General features: G+C 34.7%; 3 protein-coding genes across 8 annotated transcripts; 2 read left to right on the forward strand and 1 right to left on the reverse strand.

The window, feature by feature from the left end:
• Window positions 1–4,050: 4,050 nt before the first annotated feature.
• On the forward strand, window positions 4,051–6,702 carry LOC128671824 (pupal cuticle protein 36a-like). The gene is made up of 3 exons (XM_053748600.2): window positions 4,051–5,091; window positions 5,394–5,686; window positions 6,507–6,702. Exons 1-3 carry the CDS (start codon window positions 4,305–4,307, stop codon window positions 6,648–6,650), a joined length of 1,224 nt encoding a protein of 407 aa, XP_053604575.1. The 5' UTR covers window positions 4,051–4,304; the 3' UTR covers window positions 6,651–6,702.
• An 842-nt stretch (window positions 6,703–7,544) lies between these two features.
• Window positions 7,545–13,364, reverse strand: nenya. 6 transcript variants are annotated; one of them, XM_064436102.1, is made up of 8 exons: window positions 13,076–13,364; window positions 12,750–12,818; window positions 11,195–11,314; window positions 10,621–10,747; window positions 9,997–10,103; window positions 8,879–8,956; window positions 8,135–8,199; window positions 7,545–7,787 (listed from the first exon to the last, which is right to left on the reverse strand). In XM_064436102.1, the coding sequence occupies exons 2-8, from the start codon at window positions 12,777–12,779 to the stop codon at window positions 7,658–7,660; spliced, it is 657 nt and encodes a 218-aa protein (XP_064292172.1). In that variant the 5' UTR covers window positions 12,780–12,818; window positions 13,076–13,364; the 3' UTR covers window positions 7,545–7,657. The 6 variants fall into 6 exon arrangements, with proteins under 6 accessions (XP_064292172.1, XP_053604700.1, XP_053604699.1 ...); XM_053748725.1 differs by lacking the exon at window positions 13,076–13,364 and adding an exon at window positions 11,408–11,472 and having other exon boundaries at window positions 12,750–12,829; XM_053748724.1 differs by lacking the exons at window positions 12,750–12,818; window positions 13,076–13,364 and adding exons at window positions 11,408–11,472; window positions 12,620–12,746.
• Tsf1 (Transferrin 1) lies at window positions 12,850–24,867 on the forward strand. The gene is made up of 15 exons (XM_053748720.1): window positions 12,850–12,986; window positions 13,371–13,473; window positions 14,146–14,285; window positions 15,238–15,356; window positions 17,814–17,973; window positions 18,264–18,421; window positions 18,649–18,856; window positions 19,064–19,226; window positions 19,473–19,599; window positions 22,026–22,210; window positions 22,595–22,688; window positions 22,908–22,986; window positions 23,201–23,296; window positions 23,931–24,193; window positions 24,554–24,867. The coding sequence occupies exons 1-15, from the start codon at window positions 12,923–12,925 to the stop codon at window positions 24,644–24,646; spliced, it is 2,052 nt and encodes a 683-aa protein (XP_053604695.1). The 5' UTR covers window positions 12,850–12,922; the 3' UTR covers window positions 24,647–24,867.
• The last annotated feature ends 783 nt before the right edge of the window (window positions 24,868–25,650 follow it).

Genomic DNA, 25,650 nt, shown 5'->3' on the forward strand with positions numbered 1-25,650 from the left:
TGTGATTTGTACGTATAGGTATATATTTATTTTGGATTATTTATTTTTAACAACATCGATACCCTATGTACCTATATAACGAGTTGAAAATCGTTGTAAGACCTGCTGCCATCAATCAATAAGGTTTGAAGGATTGCTTGAGAGAGTTGTGGATTCTCATCCGCTTAATGTAGACATCAATCAACATGTAGTCTAACCAGCAATTTTACTAGATGTATTATTTACTAGCTTCCCGTCCCGCCTTCATTCGGTTCAAAACATTATAAAACTTTGGTGAAAACCGCATGATAATCCGTGCATTAGTTTCTGAGTTTATCGCGAACAAATAGACGCTTTATTTTATAACATGAAAGGAAAGATAAGGATATAAAGGTAAGGATTGTTACTAAAACATAGACAGATATTAATTACTAAAACACAATTAGAGTATAAGAGAATGCGCTTTTAACTTTTAATCGATATCAATATTTATCAAAAGACAATAGTAATCACTATAGCACAGCACTAAAATAAGTCTTCATTAAGACAGTCTTCGAAAGTATAACAATCATATTGACTTATGCACCATGGCAACCAGAACTTTGCGTAATACCTACATTGTTGAGAAATTCATTTAATATTCCGATACGTAATGATGGAGACCACTTTCATTCGTATACCTACATATTTTGTGTATCCTTTAGGATAGACCATATCGGCAAGAACGTTTATTTCGAACACAAATCTCTCTCACCCTGGTGTTATCTATCTGGTTGCATTCGGGCGTGTGACGCCGTGAAGCCTAGCTGTCTGCCTTGTATCAACCGTTTTTAATAATGTTACTGTTGTCTGGTATTGGGATTACATTTTCCTACTAAACAAACCGGAGTTTTACTTTGCAGAGTTTCTGCTGTCACCTCTAAGCTTTTAAGGCTTTTATGTGAGCCAAAGCCTTTTGAAATGTAGAATGCACAGTGAAGATAGTGACTGTTATTTATTTTGCCATACGATAAAATAGTTCAGTGATTCATTTCATTCTTCCACATATTTGAACTTAATTTTACTGTTTAAACATTTTTTTGTAATTTTGTGTAATCAAGTTTTAAATAATAATACCTAATAAATTTTGCCGAATTATTTTTCCAATATAAATGTTTATAATGTTTTATAAAACTTGATTCAAATTTAAATATTATAATCAAAACAATGCTCGACTAGATCTCGTCACAAAACCAATTTCGACGCAAATCCGTCAGGTTTCAATTAATTAAACTCCGAAATTTTCATATTTCAAGCTTTCCACTAATAATTAATTACCTATCAAAATATTTGTGAGTTGTTATGGTAAATCAAATCTATACTAACAACAAAACGATTAAGTACTAGTAGGTATACCTACTGGTTTGCTGGTTACAAACATCTGAGGGTTTACTATCATCTCTTAACGCGATCCACTTTACGACCTAAACTGAACTGCATCGCAAATTCGTACTATCGACTTCATTTTTAATATGAATGCGATTTTAGGTGCCTAAATTGAACTGAGTTTCACTGCAATCGTTCTGTAAAAGTTAATGGTAGTAAAATCTTTTGGGTTTATTCTTCTTTAATGCTTGGGAAATAAAAAAGAATCTTTTTCCCTGTTCTTTAGTATATAATTTATTATTTGTTCTACTGAATAATGCCAAAAATATTTTTTTGTCTTCGTATTTTTGTCTTCATCCATACACATTCATCACAGTTTTTGTCACGTGCGTCTCTTTCCATAACATGCCCAAACTATGATAACGTCTGCCCTGCTAATTTATCTACTTTGATAGCAACTTTCATACATCTTCGTTCTTCATAACTAAGTGAAGTCAGCAGCACATCAAGTTACCATGCATGAACTTCTATGGCGCAGTAATAGCGGCGAGTTTGCAATGACTTTTCGTAGGTTGATGTGCTGTTGACTGTACATAAATAATCCCGTTAATATAATAGGTATATGTACCTAGTTACATAACTATTCAAATCGCGAAAGTTTAAAAACACTATCCTCGTTCTTCGTTTCGTCAATAACAATAATAACAACTACTTAGACGGAGTCGCGGCTAAAATCTAGTGAGTTATTCATAAATTTAATGGTATATCAATAAGTCGAGTTTCTAAGAATGATAACGTCTGAGGTTGAGGCCCTAGGGGAGTCTGTGGAAATCCAGAGAAACTTTATTGAAATCCATCTCAAATATCAAGTTGCCCTTTTCGACATTCATGTTATTAACTTTGTTTGCTTTGTGAATATAACAGCATAAATCTGGACTTTTCTCGACTTGTTGGTAAAGAATTAATAATTATATTACCTAATACTAAGTAATTTATAATGCTATTCCCATAATAATAAATATTACATTTCTAAAAATGGAAAAATGTGTTGTTTGTTTGTCCTTCTTTCAGATCAAAACGGATTGTGAAAGGAATAAAGATTTAAGTTACTAAGTAGACGCGCCTGCAAATCTAAGTGTACCTAACTCTCGCAAAACATATTGCCTTTTATTTTTGTCAGGCTTTTCATTTGCGTCTATTCAAATAAAAGTGTATTTTAGTTTTGCCTGGATCCCGCTAAATGATATTTTTTACAGGAAGCGGTGATATCGATATTTCAAGAAAAACATCATAATAATTGCTGTAGTGGTAGTAGAGGTACCCAAATTTATATTTCTCGCTTATATATAACTAGCGGCCCGTCCCTGCTTCGCTCAGGTTACATATATATATATACACCTAAACCTTCCTCAGGAATAAAAATCAAAATTCGTTGCGTAGTTTTAAAAATTTAAGCATACATAGGGATATAGGTACAGAGAAAGCTACTTTGTTTTATACTATGTAGTGAATTTATCTGTGTGTTTAATATAAGAAAAAAGTTGTTTATTTATGTAGATACACAACATAATTACGTGTAAAATATATAACTTAAAAATAGTTGGCACTTTTTTAAAGAACAACTAGACTGTACTGTAAAAATGAAAAGTTATGAGGTAAGCTTAGATCAACAAAAAGATAAATATCTGAAGAAAGGAAGTACTGATTCACCTCTACCTTAAATAGTGAAGGTACTTAATTATCATATTTTGTTTCTTTTAATAAATAAAAGAAAACCATAAACTTTTAAACTTTATGTTCCACCAGATAATTGTTTTATTTAAATTAAAGTAATAAAGAAATAAGTACTTACCTACTCCCTGAGGCAAAGTATAAAATGAATTTGCTTGGAAGTAATATTTATGTGGAATTTATATACATAGGTACGGCTATAATTTCCGCTTCGAAGTCAGATTTAAGCCGAAAAGACGCAATCTGGCTATTGAACTAAATGGCTCGTTAATTAAGTTATAACGTGGTTTAAAGGGTTTTGATGTGACAAATAAAGATTAATTAGTTCTAGTTATAGATAATTTTATATAAGGACAATAAAAAATAATACAATTAGGCTGGCGATTCTGCTCTAGAATTGGACATTTTCTATACGATATTGTACGAATATAAATATTAAGAGTTTTCATTTTTTTTTTATGCCGCAGTTGTTCTTTGCCATGAGAAGTTGTAAATTGTTATAAGGTTTTAGATATACCCAAGCCATTGTCCATTCATAAATTTATAAGAAGCTAACGACATAATGGGATAACCTTTATTAGAGCCCTCGACACATATTTAAACCGTAAGAAACAAAAACGTGAAATCGCCAAACAGAATCAAGGCTGGCTCCTATCAGTTAATAGAAATTAATTATATTTGGACCAGCAAAAACAGTGTCATTTGTCATACTTAATTTATAGAAACTATTCGATTGCAATAAAATATTACCATCACAGAAATAAATAGACAATCTAAGCTTTGTTTTTGATAGACAACATCCAGCTGCCGCAGAGGAAACATGAGTCAAAACCTGCTAAAAATTTGCAAATAATAAACATATAGGAATTTATGTAACGTATTTATGTATTTGTCTAGAGTATACAGTTCTGGTAAATCATTGAGAAAAGGTGTCACCCACAGGTCACTTGCGTAAAACCAACGCCCCACTGCCGCCCGCACTGAACTGGAAAGCAAGGTCTCGACTGGGCTCTTTGTCTTATTACACTACTGGCGTTCCCATTAGGAGCAGTTAAAACAATACCACAGGAAGGAAACCACTGGACACGGCTCCAGATGCCGCGTGAAAACTATCACACTGGCAACACAAAAACTGTTTCGTTCCACCAAATTTAACCTTAGTATAAATAATCGTTGCAATATCCAAATGACATCAGTCGCAAAACGTCGGTTACGATCACATCACCAAGATGTTGACCGCAGTTTTTGTTTTATTCGTTGTCGCGTCTACAACGGCACAAGCGGTCCACAAAGTTGAACTCTCTGATGAGAAGACCCCGTACGATTATGTGAAAGAACGCTTGGACGCTATCGCCATTGACGCGAGATCAGGGGTTCCTATATCCAATTCATACGAAGTTGAAGAAAGTGAGGATTATCCTGATAAATTTGAAGGAGCTGCGTCAAGTATTCTGAATACAGTCAGTGGAGTGGGTGTTGGTGGTGTTGGAGGCGTAGGCGGTGTCGGAGGTGTGGGTCAACTCGGTGTAGGAGGAATCGGTATAGGCCAGGGAATTGGCCTCGGAGGACTCGGTGGCATAGGACTCGGCCAAGGATTGGGCATCGGTCTTGGAGGACTGGGTGGCATTGGAGGTGCTGGCATTGGTGCAGGAATTGGCCAAGGCGGAGTTGGGACCGTTGGTCTCATAAACCCTGGAATCGGCCTGGGTGTTGGAGGTGTTGGCCTTGGAAACGGTCTCTTGTATCATCCTATTTTGGGAGCACAGCTTGGAGGAGGATATGTTGATAAGAAAGAGTATGACTCTGCTCAAAAGAAAGGTGCCGGCGAAAACATTGAGAAACTTGAAAAAAAATCTGAAGAGGAAGCTAAACATGGACAGGAAGGCTTCCAACAAGCCGCTGCAGCTGCTAAAGCTGAGAAGGGAGAATCCAGTTTTTACAAAGATGAAGAAGCCAAGAAGAAAGCGGCCGGTGATGAGAAATTCTATGAAGGGGGTCAGAAGTTCGACAAAAAAGGTAAGGTTTGTTGATGAATCTAATAAAACCGATTATTCCCAGTAATCCACTCCCTGCTTCATATTAATGAAATATATATATATATATAAATAATTAAACTCTAGTGGAATTAATAAACCAAGGCTGTTAAGCAAAGCTCGTAATATATTTAATAGCCAACTTTTTTAATTAATAAATAAAGAGACGTACATGTTTAGCAGTGCCTAAAAACCATTAACGTGACCAGTTTCATATACACGTTAAGAACTCTAAAAAATATTTTCACGCCTTTACATTGACCGATAATTTTTTGTCTTACTTAGGCGCCAATGAGGAGCAATTGAAAAAAGCAAAGAGCCACAAAAAAGGGCACGTGAGCAAAGGTTTCAAGACTTCAAGTAGTAAAAACGAAGAAGAAAAAACAGAAAGCTTTTACGATGAGGCTCATGATGAAGCTGATCATAAGGTTGCTGGGCAAAACGCTGGTTCCTTCGGCGAGAATGCTCATCAAGGATTCAAAGGAGCTCATGAAGAGAAGATATTGGATGCTAACGCGCATGGAAAGGAGGGACACCATGTATCCGAACAGAAAATCGATGATGCTAAAGCAAATAAGGTAAAGAAATTCAAATTTTGTTTAAAAATTAGATAACAACATTGAGAAACAACAAAAACAACAAACTATAACAGAGTCAAAAAAATCAGGAATTAGTCCACATAAGACACTTTTTAAATTTTATATTACATCGTAATTTCTCAAAAGCTATAAACTACTGGTCTACTACCGTAATCTTTATTTAGATTCTAATGTACAAAAGGTGTAGAAGTGATGAAAATAGGCGTGATAATATTATCTATTGTTACAATGAATAGTGGTACATCGCTCAATGTATGGCCACGTTATAAATTGTAGCCTGTCTTAAAAACAACTTCAACTTTCACACTGCTTTTCTAAGACTTGTTGCATTAACATAGTGTTTGGTTGCAAACACAAATGTTGATGCAATCATGTTTTGTTCCGGTTTAAATAATATAACACAGAGTGAAATTCACAGCTATAACCCAATCACAGATATAAATACTACACTGTAATGGTTTTATATCTGTAACCTTAATATTAAACTTATAATTTGTAAGTACGTCGTATAATGGAAATTCACAAAATCCACACTTATGTCAAAATGCACAGACAATATAAAAACAGAAAATTAAAACTACCAAAATACCGTATAAGTAGGAGAGACGAACAAACATTAATTCACACCATAATTGAAATTACATTCTGTGGCATTGGAGCCCAAAGTGGATAGGTCTTCGTACCTATCTAGATGATGCGATTTCTTTCAATATTTTACAAGCTGTCGCCAGTCATTAAACCTGAGGCTCTGAGGGGATTATAATATTTATTTTATTTTTTACTATTCTTTTTTTTTCAGGGAGAATTCTTGCAGAAAGGTTACAAGGGGGGTGCCGAACAGCTGGAGAAGTTCAACAACCTCGGAGCTCACTCCATACACGGCCACCAGGAGGCAAGTGGAGGCTTCCAACAAAGCAAGGGGATCCTGCCCATCCATCGCTGATTCCTCTATTGACAGTACCAGAATATACGCTTTTTGACCCTTTTTCATTAAATGTTGTTTTAATGGCTACGACACAAAGGACGGACAAACTACGACTGCGGATAGATTCCATCGAATTTAGAGACGAAAAGACCGAGAATCCAAAGACATTTACACTGGAAATATTCCCGAAGATTGCTCAATCGTCACTTACTTCAATTAGTCAAAGGTTCGTCTTTGACGTCAATACAGGGTACATAATATGACAACACTACCTACCCGTATAATATAGCATTTTAGCCGCCGTAGTCGTGCAGAAAGCACCTAAGACAAAATATTTGATTATACGGTTTCAAATATTACGGAGAAAAGTTCCTTCCCGAGTTAGCCGTGAAACTTTTGGCCAGATATGCAAATGAATAGGTACCTATTCAAATCAGGCACTTCTACTGTTCTGATATGATCTATTGTAGGTAATTTATCACGTAGGTCCGATTCATAATACGGAGAAATGGAGATTTCTTTTAAAAGCACAGAGTCAGCATTTTTGCACATAAAAACTTTTAAAATATTTTCTCGTTCCTCTCCCAATTTGCATGTCATTAGTAGAACTCGTTTAACTCAGTAATTGGTCGTATGATCGCCTTTATGGGAGTTTAAAAATTATTCATTTCCGTCTATGTATATACTCAATTTAACAATAGAAAGAATCATTCCGGAACGAATTTTGGCAATTGGTAACCATAACAAATAGAGTTACTACATGAGCTACTACATGACGTTAGGTAGTCGTAAAAGTTGCTTCAGATGTCTTTAAGCGCCTTGAATTAAATCTTACACTATGACGCCTCGATGAACAAATGATTCTATATAAATCATAGATAAATAAATGAAATCAAAACATATAATTCAGACATTTTTTTTATTAGGAACAAAATCAAGCAGGCAGTTATAAAAGCATTAAATCTAATTAACCTTACTCTTATACTACATGCAACTTAACTAACAATCAAGGAACAATTGCGAGTTTAAACCAAATCAATACTTCTTCGTAACATTTTTTTATTCAATGAGCATTTTCTGTCATAGCCGTTGCAGTATAATACGGGACTGTTGGAGAGATACCCTGACTCATTGCTGTATTGGCTAAGGAAGGACCTAGAAAACAAACCGACCAACACTTTAAGAAATCCGTCATAGTTTCTAAACAATAGATTTCTATTTTCTTTAGAATTCCTATAAAATATAATTACAGCATGCTGGTTAGAAAACATTTTACGCTTTTTAAAACGATTTTACAACGACGTCACGTCACTGATATTAGTCTTATTTTATATTCAAATTAAGAATTGAAAACTTAATTGAATATATTTAAATATACAGGCTATTTTTTTTATTAATAAAACAAAACTATTTTTTAAAACACAATCGCTTATGCATCGCTCCCAAGATTATATTTTAATATGCATGAATACCGTTACAAATTCTTTAAAAAATCGTTGTACCCTACTGACTCGGGAGTCGGAGGAGTGAACACCGTCGAAGATATCTTGTTGGACGTGTTTGATCTCTGAAATTTTTAAAAAATTTACTGCTTCAAATCAAATCATATTTAATTGAATTAGACCTTCAAAGACACTTTTTCTCGTCAAATTATTATATTAAGTACTTAATTGCTTAAAACGTCCGAAGTAAAAAGATACATACGCGTTTAATAGTATTAAGGAATTAAAAATACACGCGAACGTTGAAAAAAAAGATTTTTATATAGTAATTTCTCAAAAATCTAAAAAACTACCGGCCATTCCATCTATAGTGTACTTATGTAAAAACCAATTTATAGTATATAGATGGGTTTCCTCACAATTTCTATTATTGATACACAATGAAGTCTTTGTCCCTTATGGGGTGTCCCTTGTGAGTGAGTCAAGAGTTACGAAACCCGAAGGTTTCGTAACTCTTGACTCACTCACCAGGATGATTTTGAAGAGATTCAATATCATCCTGGTCTGAAACTGGGAGCGAAGGAAAATATAGAATGTGAAAGCTTCCCTTTCCCGCGCAGATTGTAAAATTCGATCAAAAGAAAAGGCTAGGAGATTATTCTCATAAGCGATATGCAAGCAAACTCTCACAGTTTGCTCACCTATCGCATTCCGCCATTCTACGAATGCATTTGTATGAAATAAAGCATGTCTGTAAATTTTATCGGTCGAAATTATATTATTCAATAACAAGATATGAATTACCTGACTCTGAGTGCTGTAGTTACTTGTCCTCTGTTTGCTTATCCGTGACGGGGTCACGAGGTTGGATTGATACGGTTGCTGCGAAAAATAACGTGTTTAGTCGATAATGTGGCTAATTGACATTTTGTCGTAAGCAGAAGGCCTACCACGAAACATACAAATACGTGGCACGTCATTAATGTCCACGTGCTGTCTTTTTCCCATATGGTGTACGTTTATTAAAAAAAAAGAGAACGTGTGGACGCAATGTTGTGTTACGTATTTCATTTTTAATAGTAGTTTCCGTTAATTATCACTTATAGATATTTTTTCCAATATGTGCGTAGGATATTAAATAAATAAATAAATATATAAGGACAAATCACACAGATTGTGCTAGCCCCAAAGTAAGTTCTAGACTTGTGTTATGGGATAGTAACTCAACGATACTATATTTTATAAAATATACATATATATAGATAAACATCCAAGACCCGGGCCAATCAGAAAAGGATCATTTTCCATCATGACCCGACCGGGAATCGAACCGGGGACCTCTCGGTTCAGAGGCAAGAACTTTACCACTGCGCCACCGAGGTCGTCAGAAGCTTTGGAAATCTATTCATCCTCATCTATTCATACTTATTTCAGTCCAGTATTTCTTGATATTTCTAAGATGGCCATTTAACGTTAAAAGTAAAATGATATCTTTATTCTATTATTTATTCCGAAATTTCTGTGGAATGAAAGGTTTTTGTGGGATATATTTTCTTTTTACAAAGTAACAAATTACACATACCTATGTAGTAAATTACTCCGCGGATAAAATCGCGCAAAAATACAAACCTACAAAGGTTATGATAACAATATCATAACCTAAATGATAAGGCGACAATTTATTTAACTGTAAGGTTAACAATTATTTACATACCGAGAAATTCCCGTGCCCCTACATTATATATTCGAAATAATAAATTTATTTATAAATAAATTTATTTAAACAAAAAGTTTTTAGATAAAGCATCGACTAGAGCGTGTTGCTATCTCTATGTCAAATTTATCCAAATCGGCCTAATCATTTTAAGTTTATTCGTTACAAACAAATATACAAATCTTTCTTCTTCGATGATGACACTTACGCTATACGGGGTACTTTTAGCAGTCCTTTTGTATGTCGGCGTCGATTGTAAGTAATTCGAAGACATGTTGGACACCGGAGATATTGGAATGTTGAAAGGCGATAGTTCTGCGATAATAAAACAATGTCGTTTATATTTAGAGAAAATATTCACGCACTTAGCCAGTTATTTTCATGTTAAATTATATCATGTATGTAAGTGATACCGAATACAATTTTAAATAAACAAAGTCGTCAGACTTTATTTTAAACGTCAATCTAACAATTATAAGTTATAATTAACTTAGACCCATGAATACATACTGCCATATCCATTCATACCAATGATCACTCAACTAAGCGTTTTCCCTGTTTCTTCCTCAGCGATTGAGCGTCGAAGCCCAGGGTTCTTTACTACTTTTTCGTCTCCACTTCGCATGGTCGTCATGCGCACGCATATCACATCAATACTATCCACACTTGATATTAAAAGTGTGAAAGTGTCCTTATATCAAATCGAAACATTGGATTGGAGTGATATTTGGTGTGGAGATAGCTGGCGAGAGTAGTCTATGATGAAAAAATAAACGTTAGATGCAAAAAAATAAAAGGAATAAAAATGGATTTATAATGAAGAATGGTCTACTTGTCTGTCCTATCTGCGCCTCCAAATGTTTGATGGTCTTCTGACAATCCTTTAGTTGCTTGTGTTGTCTCTGGCACAGCTCCGTCATTCGCTTCAGCTCGGTTCTCGCCGTGTAAAATTTCTTTGTCTATAAAAACAAAAAAAAAATGTCAAATGTGCGCACTATTATTGTTAATAATCTTATTTGGGTTTCGGGTATCACAACCGAGAATGTTAGCATAAATATGTGAGGATAAGAGAGAAATAATATACTTAATAAAAACTTTTCTGTCATTGACTCAATTTTCTTTTAAACCAAAGACTGCGGCTCATGTGAAAGCCATATAGTTTATTTGGCCAAACTGTTAGAAACTGGTATCGGGTAATAAAGAACAGTTTTAGTTAAAAATAATTGACACAGATCAACAACGAACCAATTTACTTAGAGAAGCAGCAGACGTCGATTAGCCCAGCGTTGAATGTATTTAAACGTGGAAATAAATTAAATGAAATACTTACCTCAGATTAGCTCAATAAAACCAGTCCATTTACATTTTGCAGCATGACAAATGGTATAAAAAATGTAGATACTCACTGACTGAAATAAATAGGAAAGAAGCCTACGCCTATGTTGTTTCTGAAACTGTAAAACTTCACAACATTTTTTGATTATTTCTTCAGGTTCCGTAAAATAGTCCTGAATTTCTGGTTTCATCTACAAAACGTAAAATATAAATTTTATAAAATAGATATGCTAGTAAGTAGTTGCTTGCAAGTTTTAACTAAATAAATAGCATTGTTGACTCACATCAGGTACCAGTTTCATAATTGAACAAGGCATGCGGCATACTAAACATGTGCTTTGCTGTGATCCTAAAATAAAAATATTTATACGTCTTTCAATACAATATTTTATTTTATTTTCATTAAGGAAAATAAATACCTATATGGAAACTAACCATTATTTAAACAATTGTTACAAAACATATGACCACATGATGTCAAATGGAGAGTAATACCAGGATCTAACTGGGAAAAACAATTATTACAATGAATCCAATCCATTGTATTTATATAATTGTTATATTTCAACTATAAACTTGTATTATTAATTTGTTTACACATAATAATAATAGTCACATAGTATCATAACACTTTTTTTAAATCTTATGACAGCTCCCGCCATATTTTTAAGCGACATGGTATACTGGCTAACGCCAAAGATAATAAATATTCTACGAAAAAAAAATTCTTAATCTTTGCTTGAAAGTTAATACTGGCCAGCCTTGTCGAAAAAACTATGTAATGAAGAAAATATTTATTTATAGCTTAACAACTTTCAGCTAGACATTATTGTTATAGGTGATAAAAATCTCTTACACCTTCTACATTGGTACCTATAAAAAAACTAAAACCTAGGTAGTTTTGTTAATCATAAAAATGTTGAAATATGTATCCCAGACTGTTGTAAAAAAATACTGCAATTGCAAAGTGAATTAGGGATTGTTTTGTTTTTATCTAACGGATTAATTAAACATTTTACCTTAATTAAAATAGATTTTTAATTTTACATGAATTGTACTGCCAATAAAATATTAATAAAATATATTTTAAATTAAAAATACAGATGAATAACTGGCCTGGTAAACCGCGCGCAGGGCCCTTTCTAAATCTATGCTGTAAATGAGTTGCTCTGTACATTTTTTTTCTTTATGTTTATCTGTACTGCTGTCGTATAAAATTGTCATTTCATTAAGACATGCGACATTACTTTTTATTTAATTTTGATCACTAATTTTGATCATAAGGACATGGACGAAAATGTGTCAAACCTCGGATCAATAAAAATAATTTCATGCCAAACAGTGTGAAATTATGAAAAAGAAATTACTTTTTTTCGTTTGGTGACGTAACGCGAAGTTTTTATAAATAATATTGCTTTTTATTGTAATATTAATTAAACTATATTAGTTCCATAAATAAATTTAAAAACATTTATTTTAAAATTTTACATATTCACCATACACTCTCTGCTAACTGTGTAAACTTCAACAAACTTGCTCCCCTGTGAGTAAATAATGACTCCAACCTTTATGCATGCCAAAGTGGTTGTTTTCATAAAATATATACAGCCTCAACTGTCTGCCTACTTTGAACTTGTCAGCGACAGCAGGACGCATAAATTCAATATTTTATTTTATGTTCTCTCGTATGCGTACCTACACAAAACATAGATAGTTAAACAAGTTATAAAAGTAGTCGGTGATCGGTTTACGGGTAGTATCTCGGCAAGTGTCATCGTGGCCCGTGGTCACACAACAAAATGGCTTTAAAATTTTTACCATGGCTAATAGCATTGATCGTTTGTGTGCATAGCAAATCACCGTGTACGTTTTTTCCCCTCTTATTTTCAATTTGTTATGTGCGAATGTGTTAATATGTGGTTTCTCTATTTTTGAAAAATAATAGTACTTACCTATTTTGGTACGCTGTGTGATGTTTTTTAAAACGATTTTTCACCATTTTTTAAATAGTGATATTAAAACTACATTAGACCTTGCTTTTTTTCTATTTCCGTTTATTCATGAAGGCATCTTGTGTATATATCATCTGTGCTGTGCATATTGGCGGGAAATTGGTCTGTGTGTGTGCGTGTATATTACTAAAACATTAGGTACCTAGGATAGGTAAACATAAACGTGGACGAGACGACGCCGACATAATTTTATTTATTAATTTATTTTAATTAAAATGTGTTATTTCTTTCTTAGATAAAATATGTGTGCCGGCACAGTTCTTAAAGGACTGCGAGATCATGCTAGAAGTGGAAACAAAAAGTAAGGAGAAACTTGAATGTGTTCCTGCGAGAGATAGGTGAGTTATATCCATAATTTTGTTTGTACTATTTGGCGGGCTTATTGGTAGGTTGCTAGTCCAAAGAAAAATCTCCATTTATAGACTTCCCTTGCTCGCCAATTTGCGCGGGAACAAAATATAAAAGATAAATACGTGATACTATATCTGTAAACTTCATTTGGCTAGAATTCAACATGAACGAAATACAAATACACTGATTTTTCCAGTTCTACAACACAATAGCATGAGAAATGTTATATTACGACACAAATGTTTTCTTACGACAATTTATTCTATTGTCCCGCAAATATTAATAAAAGCAGTGGTTCGCCATATTTGTTACAGTCCGAGTTTTAATATTCTGGCAACGTTTTAAACTACGTGCTTTGAAGTTTATATTTCCCTTGAATTTTAAATCTGTTTCTCTAGTTGACTATTATGCCTTTAGTTTATACCTACATCAACTAATGTTGTGTATAATCTAAGCAATATTTACGTGTTATTATCTAATTAAGTAGGTACATGAATAGGTGAACTTTTGGCTTGCTTTTGTCTGGTTCTGATTTATTGTGTTACTGTGTTAAGTATTTTACCCATTATATCAGTGTGGAAGTTTTGATAGTGACACAATACAACACAATTTTTTATACTTAGTACCTATTTGTAAGTTTTAAAATTTTCCGCAATCAGAATGGAATGCCTCTACTACGTGCAACAACGACAAGCAGACTTCGTGCCCGTAGACCCTGAAGATATGTACGTCGCATCCAAAATACCGAACCAGGATTTTGTTCTCTTCCAGGAGTACAGGACCGAAGACGAACCAGATGGTAAGTCATTCACAAGGTTTATATAGTAGTAGTATATTGGCAAACATTTCACCACAATTCACTTAATAGTTAAAGTTACTTGTCATAATTTTGTTATAATTGTCCAGTCGTAGGCCTTCAGACCTTTGGATTATGTTAATATTTTTGTATTATTTCAATCCTATATATATGTGTACCTACATTTCGGAAAGTTTCGGTTATATAAAAATTTATTCAGACTACTAATAAATGTAGGCCGTAAATTTTGTTGTTCAATTGCACTGATTGATTTTGATTAATAGACGTTTTTGTTAATAACCCATTTGTTATTGATTGTCACAGTTCCTGTTTAATAAATGTTAGAATTTAATTTGAATGTGTAAGCAGCAACACAAAACAAACTCGAAGAACGAAAAGTACTGAATAATATAATCAAGAACTCGAAAGCATTCGAAACTCTTGGGGAAAATTCTGTTTGACACAAACAGAAACAACTATTTACATTTCAACTTCAGCAGTTTTCCAATAAGTAAGTATAGGTACTAAATCCTATTGGAAAACTTGAAAATATCAACATCTTTTTGATACACCCGAATGACTTTTGGTTTGGGTGACATGTGTACAAAATGGCGGCACTTTACAGTAGTTTTTTTGATGGTCAATATGGAAATGGAATGTTACGAGTTACGACTAAAATTACATATACTGTTGTTTCTGTCTGTTACCTACATAGTTATATACCCGTTAAGTGGGTACATAACAGGTAAATACGTAGATATATATTGCATTATTTTTTTAGAAGTAAGTCCTAATAATATTTTCCACGGAAGGGTAGAATAGGTTCCCAAAACCTTTATTTCATAATCATATTTCATTGTTTGGGCATTACATTATCTTATTTTGATAAATTTGTGCCTAAAAGACAATATAAAATACAAAACTTGTTATTAATAGTAATGTTATCACGTAACAGCGGAATTCCGGTACCAAGCTGTGATCGTGGTCCACAAGGATTTGGCGATCAATAGCCTGGACGAGCTCAAAGGATTAAAGTCTTGCCACACTGGGATCAACAGAAACGTCGGATACAAAGTAAGTTTAGTTTTCCTACATATAGGACCTAATTAATTCAATATTATTATTGTCATCTATCGAAATCTGAGCCAGAGTGACAAAACAGTAAAAATCTATTAAGGCAAGGGATGAAGCGGTGGTGGCAAAGGCAAAGGCAATTTTTAGGTCGTTTCTAAGTTAGTAAAGTTTGAAGAAAAGACAAAAACTAAAGCTCCCCACGTTTTTTGTGGTAAAAGAAAACTCGAGGAACCATATTGTGTAGGTATCTACCCTCAAAGTTCACCAACAAGTGACCCAAAGTAATTAAAGAGGGATCTTAGGAAAGATATTTATTTTATTTGGACTGTGAATTTGCTAAATTCTCGCCCCAAAAACACAACTGTGAGAAAGACTTTCCGAAGAAAGATTTTCTCAAAAGAACGGAATAAAATGCTAAAATAACGAAAGTATTCACAAGAGAATCATACAAAAGAATTTCTTGTAGCATTAACGAGAATTGCGAAAAGAAACACGTAAACGTGTGTCTTGCAAATACAAATAGCAATATTTGAACGGAAAGTATACCGGAACAAAGAAGTGAAAAGGGAATAAATAAAATATCCGTAGGTGCATTGAAACGTGCAATTGACAGACACGAAGTAGCTAAAAGGCAAGTAATAGAGATTTTCTCCACTTTGATTCTGCATTAATCTCTTAGAAAAAGACTAATTATTGTTTTGCAACCAATAAGTTTATAAAAGAAGCTTGTTTACTTATAAAAATAAATAGGCGTTTATCATTGAATAAAATAATGGCCAGATGAACCTAGTGTTGATTTTCCCTTCTGTAGCAGATTTAATTTGTATCAAGATTAAACGTGGTATTGACGTTGAATGATACACGACAACAGACGATAACAGACGTGTGTAATCTATAGGCAAATTAGGTTACGCATCTCATGGAAATTGGCTACAGCATCATACATTTACAGTATCGTACATTCTCAACATTTCGCTTTTCAAACAACGATTTATATCTCGCATACATCATGTCATGTCCCACCGCCCTACGGGGATACCTCGTTATGTTGCGAGGTTGTGACAGTTTTCATACAAGCTGAGTATGTAGCCAGTATCCAGCTTATTAGCTAAATTATTTTTTTAAATTAGCTGCTCGTTTGCTATTTATTTATTCAAGGAGCTGTGATTCAGTGGGTTCACGCAGTACATTTTGGTTTTGTTCAAATCGTGCTGAAAACATTAGCTGTGCTAACTTACTGTGCTAACTTCGCTCTATGTATTATAGTCTAACATTGCAGACCGAATGTGAATACGCGTTGGAGTGATCTCACGTACAGCTGAACTAAAACAAATACATCTACCTACTATTGTAACTATAGAAAATCCTCTACGTTTATTAAATTCATGAGAGACCGAACGTTAAAAACTTATTACCAAACGTTCAACATTTGGTGTGGGATAAACAGGCTGATTGTAATTCAATCAGCGACACGACACGAGTTGGGTGGAATACCCGATCGGTGCTTTTATACCAATATATAGTTTACCTGACACTCTTGTTGCTGTCGCTACTGAGACGAAAAACTTTTTGTGTCACGATAATGGAAAGCTTTTACTCTGCTTTACACGATAATGGAGTATATTCAGATAATGGAGTATATTCTGCTTTACACGATAATGGAGGATATTCAGAGTGCCTAATATAATCACTTCAAGATTATATATATATATATATATATTGATAGACATTGAACCTACCTATAGATATAATACAGAATTATGAATTCACATAGTAACTAGTCTTATATAGGTACTTTACAACTAGTAACTAGTATTAAGCATAACATGCTCTGCAACTTATTTTTGCGAACATCTGTGTGGGTATATTTCTGAGAACTGGTTATTGGATTTTGACTTACAAGACGTTCGTCGAAAACAATTAATACTTCTCCCACAAAATACATGCATTTCATGAATAATATAACTTAGTTTTGACAGTATTACATTCTGCATTTTTATTTTATCGCTGCAGTTACACGTTAATCATTTTTATTCGTTATTGCAGTGTCTTATGTTCTCTCATGTGATTAATGTAAAATAAATAAAAAATATTTTAAATATCTATTCACAAAGATGACTTGTGAATAGATATTTCATGAAATGAATCACAATTGAATTGGCTGTATAGTTTAATAGCCATACAGACAATTTTTACACCTGTTTAGTGTTCCACTGCTGAACAAAGGTTTTCCTTTTTTGTCTCCACAACTCTTGATCCATCGCGGTTTCCGTCACCTCGTTCTCTTTCTGCCTCACCCCCAACAACCCAGAACCTACCTATCTGCCGTCATTGTGCCGTGTCCAGGCAGCCCAGTCCTAATTTGATCCTCCCTATCTTGACGCTTACATCGATATTCGGGTCATACCTAGGGTTGAGACGAATATATAAGGTACCATAAACATATTTTTGCACCAGATACCGTTAACGATGCTGATGAAACGTGCCGTGTTCCCAAAAATGAACGATCATTCGATATCGCCGAAGGAAAATGAGCTGAGGGCGCTATCTTCGTTCTTCAAGCAGTCCTGCATTGTTGGCACTTGGTCACCGGATCCGAAGGTCACAAGTGTTTGGAGTAAGTCACGAGTAACATTATCATCTTCATATATCTTACCAGCTAAACAAGATAAAACACACATATTAAGTTAGTGCTAAAGTATTGTATTATGGGCACATTATTCTATAAAATTTTTCCCTGTGGCTTGCATTTGGTATATTCTACTAGAACTATCTGTCTGTGTATTTGTGTACTTAGCCGTTAGTTATATTTTTGTCTTACTTCTCCTTTCTGATCGGTTAGTTCAATAGGATTGATCAACATGAGCTAAGGAATCTCAAAACAAATATGCAATTATACAATTTCAGAGCAACATTACAGTAAGCTGTGTTCATTGTGTCAACACCCTGATAAATGTGACTATCCTGATGACTTCAGCGGTTACGAAGGGGCACTCAAATGTCTGGCCCATAATGGTGGTGAAGTGGCTTTCACTAAAGTCTTCTACGTGCACAAATTCTTCGGTGTAAGACGAGTTTCCTTCATTTATCTAATTATCTTAAAAATACACTGAGAAACATGACCGGTCTGATGCCGGGCTGATTTTACATAGAACTAAAAATATTGTTAAATCTATTTCATTCTAGGAAGGGTTCTTGATAGTACTGAAAAAAATAAGGACCAGTCAAGTTAATGAAAATACATAGATTATCAAATGTCATATCCATATTTTCAAGGTTTCTTCGTTTTCAGTTACCCTTGGGTACAATACCAGCATCACCTTCATCAGAAGACCCAACCAATTTCAGGTATCTTTGTGTGGACGGATCTAAAGTGCCAGTAGGTGATAAGAGACCTTGTTCATGGGCAGCCAGACCTTGGCAAGGTCTTCTTGGTCACAACGATGTGTTGGCTCGCCTCTCGCCCCTGAGAGAGAAAATTAAACAGCTTTCTACCTCTGGTAAGTTAAATCATCGAAATACTACACTCGTAAATCGTATATAGTTTGATATACCTTTGTGCTTTCAGATAAAAATTAGTTCAAAGATAACATCATTAATGTAGAAGGTTTGATTTAGAATTTACCTATCCACATACAAACCTAGGTGCTTCATATCACCTTACTTTCGCGACAGTCACAGGGTTTTTATTAATTTCGCTATTTAAGGTGTAAATGCGAAACCGGGCTGGTTCATAAACGTGTTGGGTCTTTCTGAGAAGATTCACCACGTGGCTGACAACATTCCAATCAAGCCTACGGATTATTTGAAAAAAGCTAACTACACTGAGGTGATTGAGAGAGGACATGGTGCCCCTGAACCAGTAGTCAGGTAAGAATATTCTTCAATGTTTTGAATCACGTATTACATCACAAATAAGGTGAGCACAGGAATACCCCCACTCGCTCATGCATCACGTGCGTGACTGACATTTTTGCCAGTGACAAACTTCACTACTTCCAACTGGTTAACATGGAGATTAGACATGAGTGGTCTACGTACCGCAGTGGACTTCTTGTGACGTGATGATAATCTGGATTTATCGCAACCATCATATATATTTCCTCGTTTGGGCAGAATGTGTGTGACGTCAAGTGTGGCTCTGGAGAAATGTCGTGCGATGTCTATATTCGCATTCAGCCGAGACATCCGACCCACACTGGACTGTGTGCTGGAATCTTCAGACGACGACTGCTTGAAAAGCGTAAGCATTCATTAAAGACACGTTTTTAAACATTTACCCGAAAATTCGACCTCGGTGGCGCAGTGGTAAGATTCTTGCCACTGAACCGAGAGGTCCCGGGTTCGATCCCCGGTCGGGTCATGATGGAAAATGATCTTTTTCTGATTGGCCCGGGTCTTGGATGTTCATCTATATATGTACATAGGCTGCTATTTATGTATCCGGAATAACAAAATTAAACAAACATATATTATTACATATGGTTTTATTGTTTCTCGAAGTATTCTCCGCGATGATCTATGCACTTCTGCATACGATGAAACCAATTTTCAAAGCACTTTTTCCATTCTGATTGAGGTATGTCCAAAACGTGTGTTTTGAACGCATCAACGGCCTCTTCGCGGCTCGAAAAACGTTGACCACGTAATTTATTTTTAATGTTTGGAAATAAATAAAAATCATTGGGTGCCAGGTCGGGGCTGTACGGCGGATGACCCGTCAATTCAATCTTTTGACCCTCCAAAAAATTATTTGTTTCAGCCGACTTGTGGCAGCTAGCATTGTCGTGATGAAGTATGATTCTGCGTTGTGGGTTGTTCTTTCGTATTTTTTCAAAGACTTCTGGCAAACAAATGGTGGTGTACCATTCAGAATTAACCGTCCTACTATTCTCTAGTGGCACTGTAGCTACATGTCCGTTGATACCAAAAAAACAAGCGACCATTTGCTTTAAAGTGCTTCTCGCACGAACAACTTTTGTTGGATTCATCTTGAAAGACCCACACCGTTGACTGCTGTTTAGTTTCAGGGTCATAAGCATAGATCCAGGTTTCGTCACCTGTGTTGATATTATAAACAGCTTTTGACGTGCCACGGTTGTATTTTTTTATCATTTTCTTACACCAGTCGACACGAGCCTGTTTTTGATCTACGCTCAAGTTGTGCGGAATCCAACGCGAACAAATTTTTTTAACAATTAAATGTTCGTGTAATATCGCGTGTATACTCGTCATACTAATGCCCAGAGACGCCTCTATCTCGCGGTATGTAACATGACGATCTTGCATTACTAATTGTCGCACAGCATCAATATTTTGTTGTACCACTACCGATTTAGGACGACCCTCCTTAATTTCATCCGTGAGCATAGACCGTCCACGTTGAAATTCCTTAAACCAATAATACACAGTGGTTTTCGATGGTGCTTCATCTCCAAAAGTTAAAATCAGTTGTTCGATGCACTGTTTTTGAGTTAATCCACGCCGAAAATCATAATAAATCATCGCGCGAAAATGTTCACGAGTTAAATCCATGGCAATGAAGACAAGCTATTTTCAAAATTGGCGCCAATTGAAAAAAACAAATGACAGGGACATGAAAAATATTTATTCTCTAGCCGAAGAGTTCTATTTTCAAATGTTGTAATTACTTTTTAAATATTCTAGAATTATTGGCCAGTTCCGGATACATAAATAGCAGCCCTCGTATTTATTATAAAATATAGTATCGTTGAGTTAGTATCCCATAACACAAGTCTCGAACTTACTTTGGGGCTAGCTCAATCTGTGTGATTTGTCCTAGTATATTTATTTAATTGATTCTTCGGTGAATTTTCGAGCAGTTCAACTGCCGTCATTCTCGTCCTTCAAAATAAAGGACAGTTCTAAAATAAAAAAACCTTTTAATAAACTTTTTCTCTACCCCCCAACCCCCGAACAGATAGATTCGGGTAGTAACATTTATTCTTGGCCCTCTTGAAATTTGAAGGACGGTAATGACAGCGATCTAAATGCTCGAAAAATAACCATCCCTATCGTAATTGATAATTACTTGAAGTAAAGATAACAATAATATCTATGAGAAATTAGGTAGGTCAAAATCCCTTTTGATATTCGAAAGTCTACTTATTTCAAATGTTTTCTACAGAATTACTAAATGTCGATAGGTCAATCAATATCTGTAAAGGTTAAAGGGACCACTAACAAAATAAAAAAAATGTTATTCTAACATTGGACTTGACCGGCAGCATAAGGTTTATCTAAGTTTTGTCGAGGCGTGTAATAACAAACCAGATAGGTAGATTGCTGCTAGGTAAACTAATATAATTTTATGCGTAGGTATGCATATTAGATGAGTTTACGTAAAGTTTAAAATGAAAACTAGTTTCTTTGGACAGCTGTTGATTAAACTTCCATAAACATTCACGAATATGAGTGAGCGTTAGTCCGTTTACAATAAATTTAAAAATAACTAGTGAATATTCCAAATTAGGATGGAAATCGTCCAATTTAGTTAGGTACTTCTTTTATCGTAATTATTTCTTAAACGATGACGTAAGTGTACTTATTACAGTCATAACTTACATATCAATAGCTGATCGCGTTATGTTGAGTTGTTCTGACACCATAGTCCCTTTCTATTTTTCTATTCCTAATAATCCAAACTAGGTCCGAGACAATGGCTCTGACCTGGCCGCAGTGGACGACGTGAGAGTAGCGTCTGCTTCCAACCAATATGGCCTCCATCCGGTCTTCCACGAAGTATATGGACCAAAGAAGGTGCCAAATTTTGCCGTGGCTGTCGTTAAAAAAGGCTCTTCTTTGAAGACTATTGATGACTTGAAGGACAAACGGTAAGTGAAAATACTCTACACACTGTGGCTGTTACAGAAAATGATGCACGTTTTCGATGGAAATGTCCTTACTGTTTCAACACATGTATTTCTTCAACACTTATCTTCTTATTTTACAGCGATTTATTTACTTTTTTTCATCTTGAAATTCCAAGTTATTCTTAATTTTCCCTAAATCAATGTGTTGCAATTACCTACTTATTAATAAGAATACTGTTCTTGTATTCGATTATCACTCTCGGTTTACGGAAATACTTTTTAGGGTTAATGATAAAGTCAAATTTGCTTTTATTTAAAATGACTTGTTCTATTCTTCTTCAAACTGGTGACTGCGTGGTTTCTGATAATGTTAGATTTTATTTTTATTTACTGTTTTATATTTAGGTCATGTCACAACTCTTACGGCACGTTCAGTGGTCTGCACGCACCGTTGTTCTACCTAATCAACAAGGGGAAAATTACTCCTTCTCCCGGTCAGGTAATTTTGATTTTGCTGAATTTTATAAATTCTATGTCAGTTTTAATCGTGGCTGAGAAACTTAAGGGAGTGCACAAGGAATCAACAGACGATGGAAAGAGAAGAGTTTGAAAAGCGAATGGCCAACCTCCAATAATGAAGAATCACTTCAAGGAGATGACAGTTTTATTTCTCTTTCTGTTTATAAACATTTAAATTAAAATGTTATTTCAATTGCAGTGCGTCCAAAAGATGTCGGAATTCTTCTCGTCTGGATCATGCTTGCCTGGAGTAGATAAATCAGAAAATAATCCTAGTGGTATAAATCCTTTGTATTTGAAATATATTATGTTACTTCTACCTTTTCTCATACATCCAACGACTCAAAATTTGAACTTGAAAATATTATTAATGAGCAGAGCGTGATCTTAAAGAATCAATTGATTGTAACTTAAAGAATCATGTAATGTAACCATAATCGTATAGAATAATCTTCGTAGGTAAAATTTCTGAATTACACATTATTTTCATAGGAGCCGACGTATCATCGCTAAAGAAACAATGTTCGAGCGACAACACTCCACTCAGATGTCTTCAAGACGGCCGTGCTGATGTCGCATTCGTGTCCAGTAAGTTTACTAAAATCTATAAACGCGAATAACTGTCATGCTTCCACGGCCAAACCTTCTGGCTGATTCTGATAAAAATGAGAATAGATAAAAAATCTAGAAAATTGTTCATTAAAGATAAAATCGATAACGAATATATAGGTAATGATTGACAATTGATGAACGAACATTGAATTGAAAATATTCGTAAAGAAATAATACAGGTGATGATGTTTAAATTAGGAATAATTGAATAGCCACGATAAGTACGTTCAACTCATTCTGATTAAACTTAGGTACCTATACATTGCTGACGGAAGCAATGCATGATGATTCTATTTAAATAACACACATGTACATAAAAACCTACCCACAAAATTTTATCAGAACAGTGCCTAGGTACCAGCAATAGGTATAATTTTTTGAACAATCAGCGCTGAACTATAGCCATAGCTCCACCCAACACCTTTAATACAGCTCCCCAATATCGTCGAACTCCGACGCGAATGCATGAACTGAACATTGCGTAGTTCGTATTAGTCCTTTTACACTGCAATGAAAAACCAGCAATATATGCCGAATCTGTCAAAGTTCAGCGAACTTTTCCGCTATACCTGGAGCCGGCATCAATCGATAACCAATTTTAACCTTTTAGGTGCAGACTTAGACAACTACGACGAATCCGAATATGAATTGCTCTGCCTGAATACAGAAGCAGGAGGTCGCGACAAACTATCCAACTACCAGACGTGTAACATTATCGTGGCGCCTTCTAGAACTTGGCTGTCGGCTAAAACCAGCCAGTCTGATGTGTCCATAGCCCATACTCCGTTGAGTCTAGCAGAGTTGCTGGACAAGAGAAACGATCTCTTCAATATTTATGGAGAATTCTTCAAGAACAATAATGTGCTGTTTACTGTAAGTATGCCTAGTTTAATAGTGTGCGTTCAATATTGCATTTGTTTTTAGCGAATCCTTTATATCGGACGAGAAAACGATATAATCCCTTAAATCCTCTGTGATATTGTACTATTAATCTATTATTCAGTTCACAAATGATGTCTAGCTCAATTTCTAATCGATTAAAATGATTACTGGCTACCACAATGTAGGTAAGGTAGTCCAAACGTTTAGTTTTTAGCTCTATATCTCTGAATTTATAAAATGACGAATTTTGTACTGAGGGCAGAGAAGTTTTAAACAATGTTTTAATTTTAATATTCGAAAAGATTGAAATTATCTAAACGGCAGTCTAATAAAATGGTTTCTTTATTACAGAATGGAGCTACGAGCTTAGCGAGTACGTTGAATTTCGATTTCAACAAGTTCAAGACTGTTCACGATGTTATTTCTAACTGTGGTATAGCTTAGCCTGGTGATTTACAATGAAAAAAGTGATTTCAATTTATTTTTAAATAAGTTTCGCATTTGCTTATATTAATTTTATGTAAGTTTCTCGTTTAGAATAACTAAAATAGGTTTAATTTTATTGCAATGGGAAACACCATTCCATTCAGAAGTCTAAGTTTTGTTATATTACCTACCTGACATTATATAATGATTATAATTAAATAAATACATACGTCCCGAGATTTTGAATCTATTTTCAAAACACTAGATACCTATCCACTTGTTTCTATCGAAAGAAAAATAAATTAACAATCTTTAAATGATCGAGAACAGAAATATTCTAGATTACACGCTTCTATTGTGAAAAAAACTTATTTCCATTTTTCACATATTTTTCCAAACGCATTCTAAGAAAACATGCAAGATTGCAATATTAGGTACACTGACAACTAACATTTTTCCTTGCTATAAAAATACTTTAGCATTCTACAAAGTTTATTGCACCAGGAAGTGTCGCTAGGGCGTTACGCTAACGAAATATCCCACTTCAAAAATTTAATTTCCGACCCTTCGTGTCTGTAAGGTGTGACTGTACTAGGGTGTGACTACCGACACGGTTCAAGTTTACGGCTTAAACTTAACTGCTGGAATGAACTACTGAAGACAGGTTACGATCTGGAAGAGGATAAGGTCGTGAGAAAGAAAATAATTCAAAGTACTACGTACTACGTACATAGGTACAGAATACAGCGCAGCTCATCGTTGTACCATTTGTTTTCATTGAACATTTATTATTGCCCAATATAGGTGCTAGCAGGACTTGTTTGTTTATGCAACTGACTATACTTTAATTTTTTGATGGAAAAAACTGTAGGTAACTTACCTAAAGTTATACCTATGTAGATTTTTAAACCTGTTTTATCGGCACAAATACGAGGACGAGAAGCTTCTTTTTTTAAAGGCCCTAATGTTGGGTCCTATCCTGTCCATATAGATACCATAGATACCGCGTATTATACACTTAT

This window comes from Plodia interpunctella, chromosome 8 (genome assembly GCF_027563975.2).
Source record: "Plodia interpunctella isolate USDA-ARS_2022_Savannah chromosome 8, ilPloInte3.2, whole genome shotgun sequence".
In the NCBI taxonomy this organism is placed as follows: domain Eukaryota; kingdom Metazoa; phylum Arthropoda; class Insecta; order Lepidoptera; family Pyralidae; genus Plodia; species Plodia interpunctella.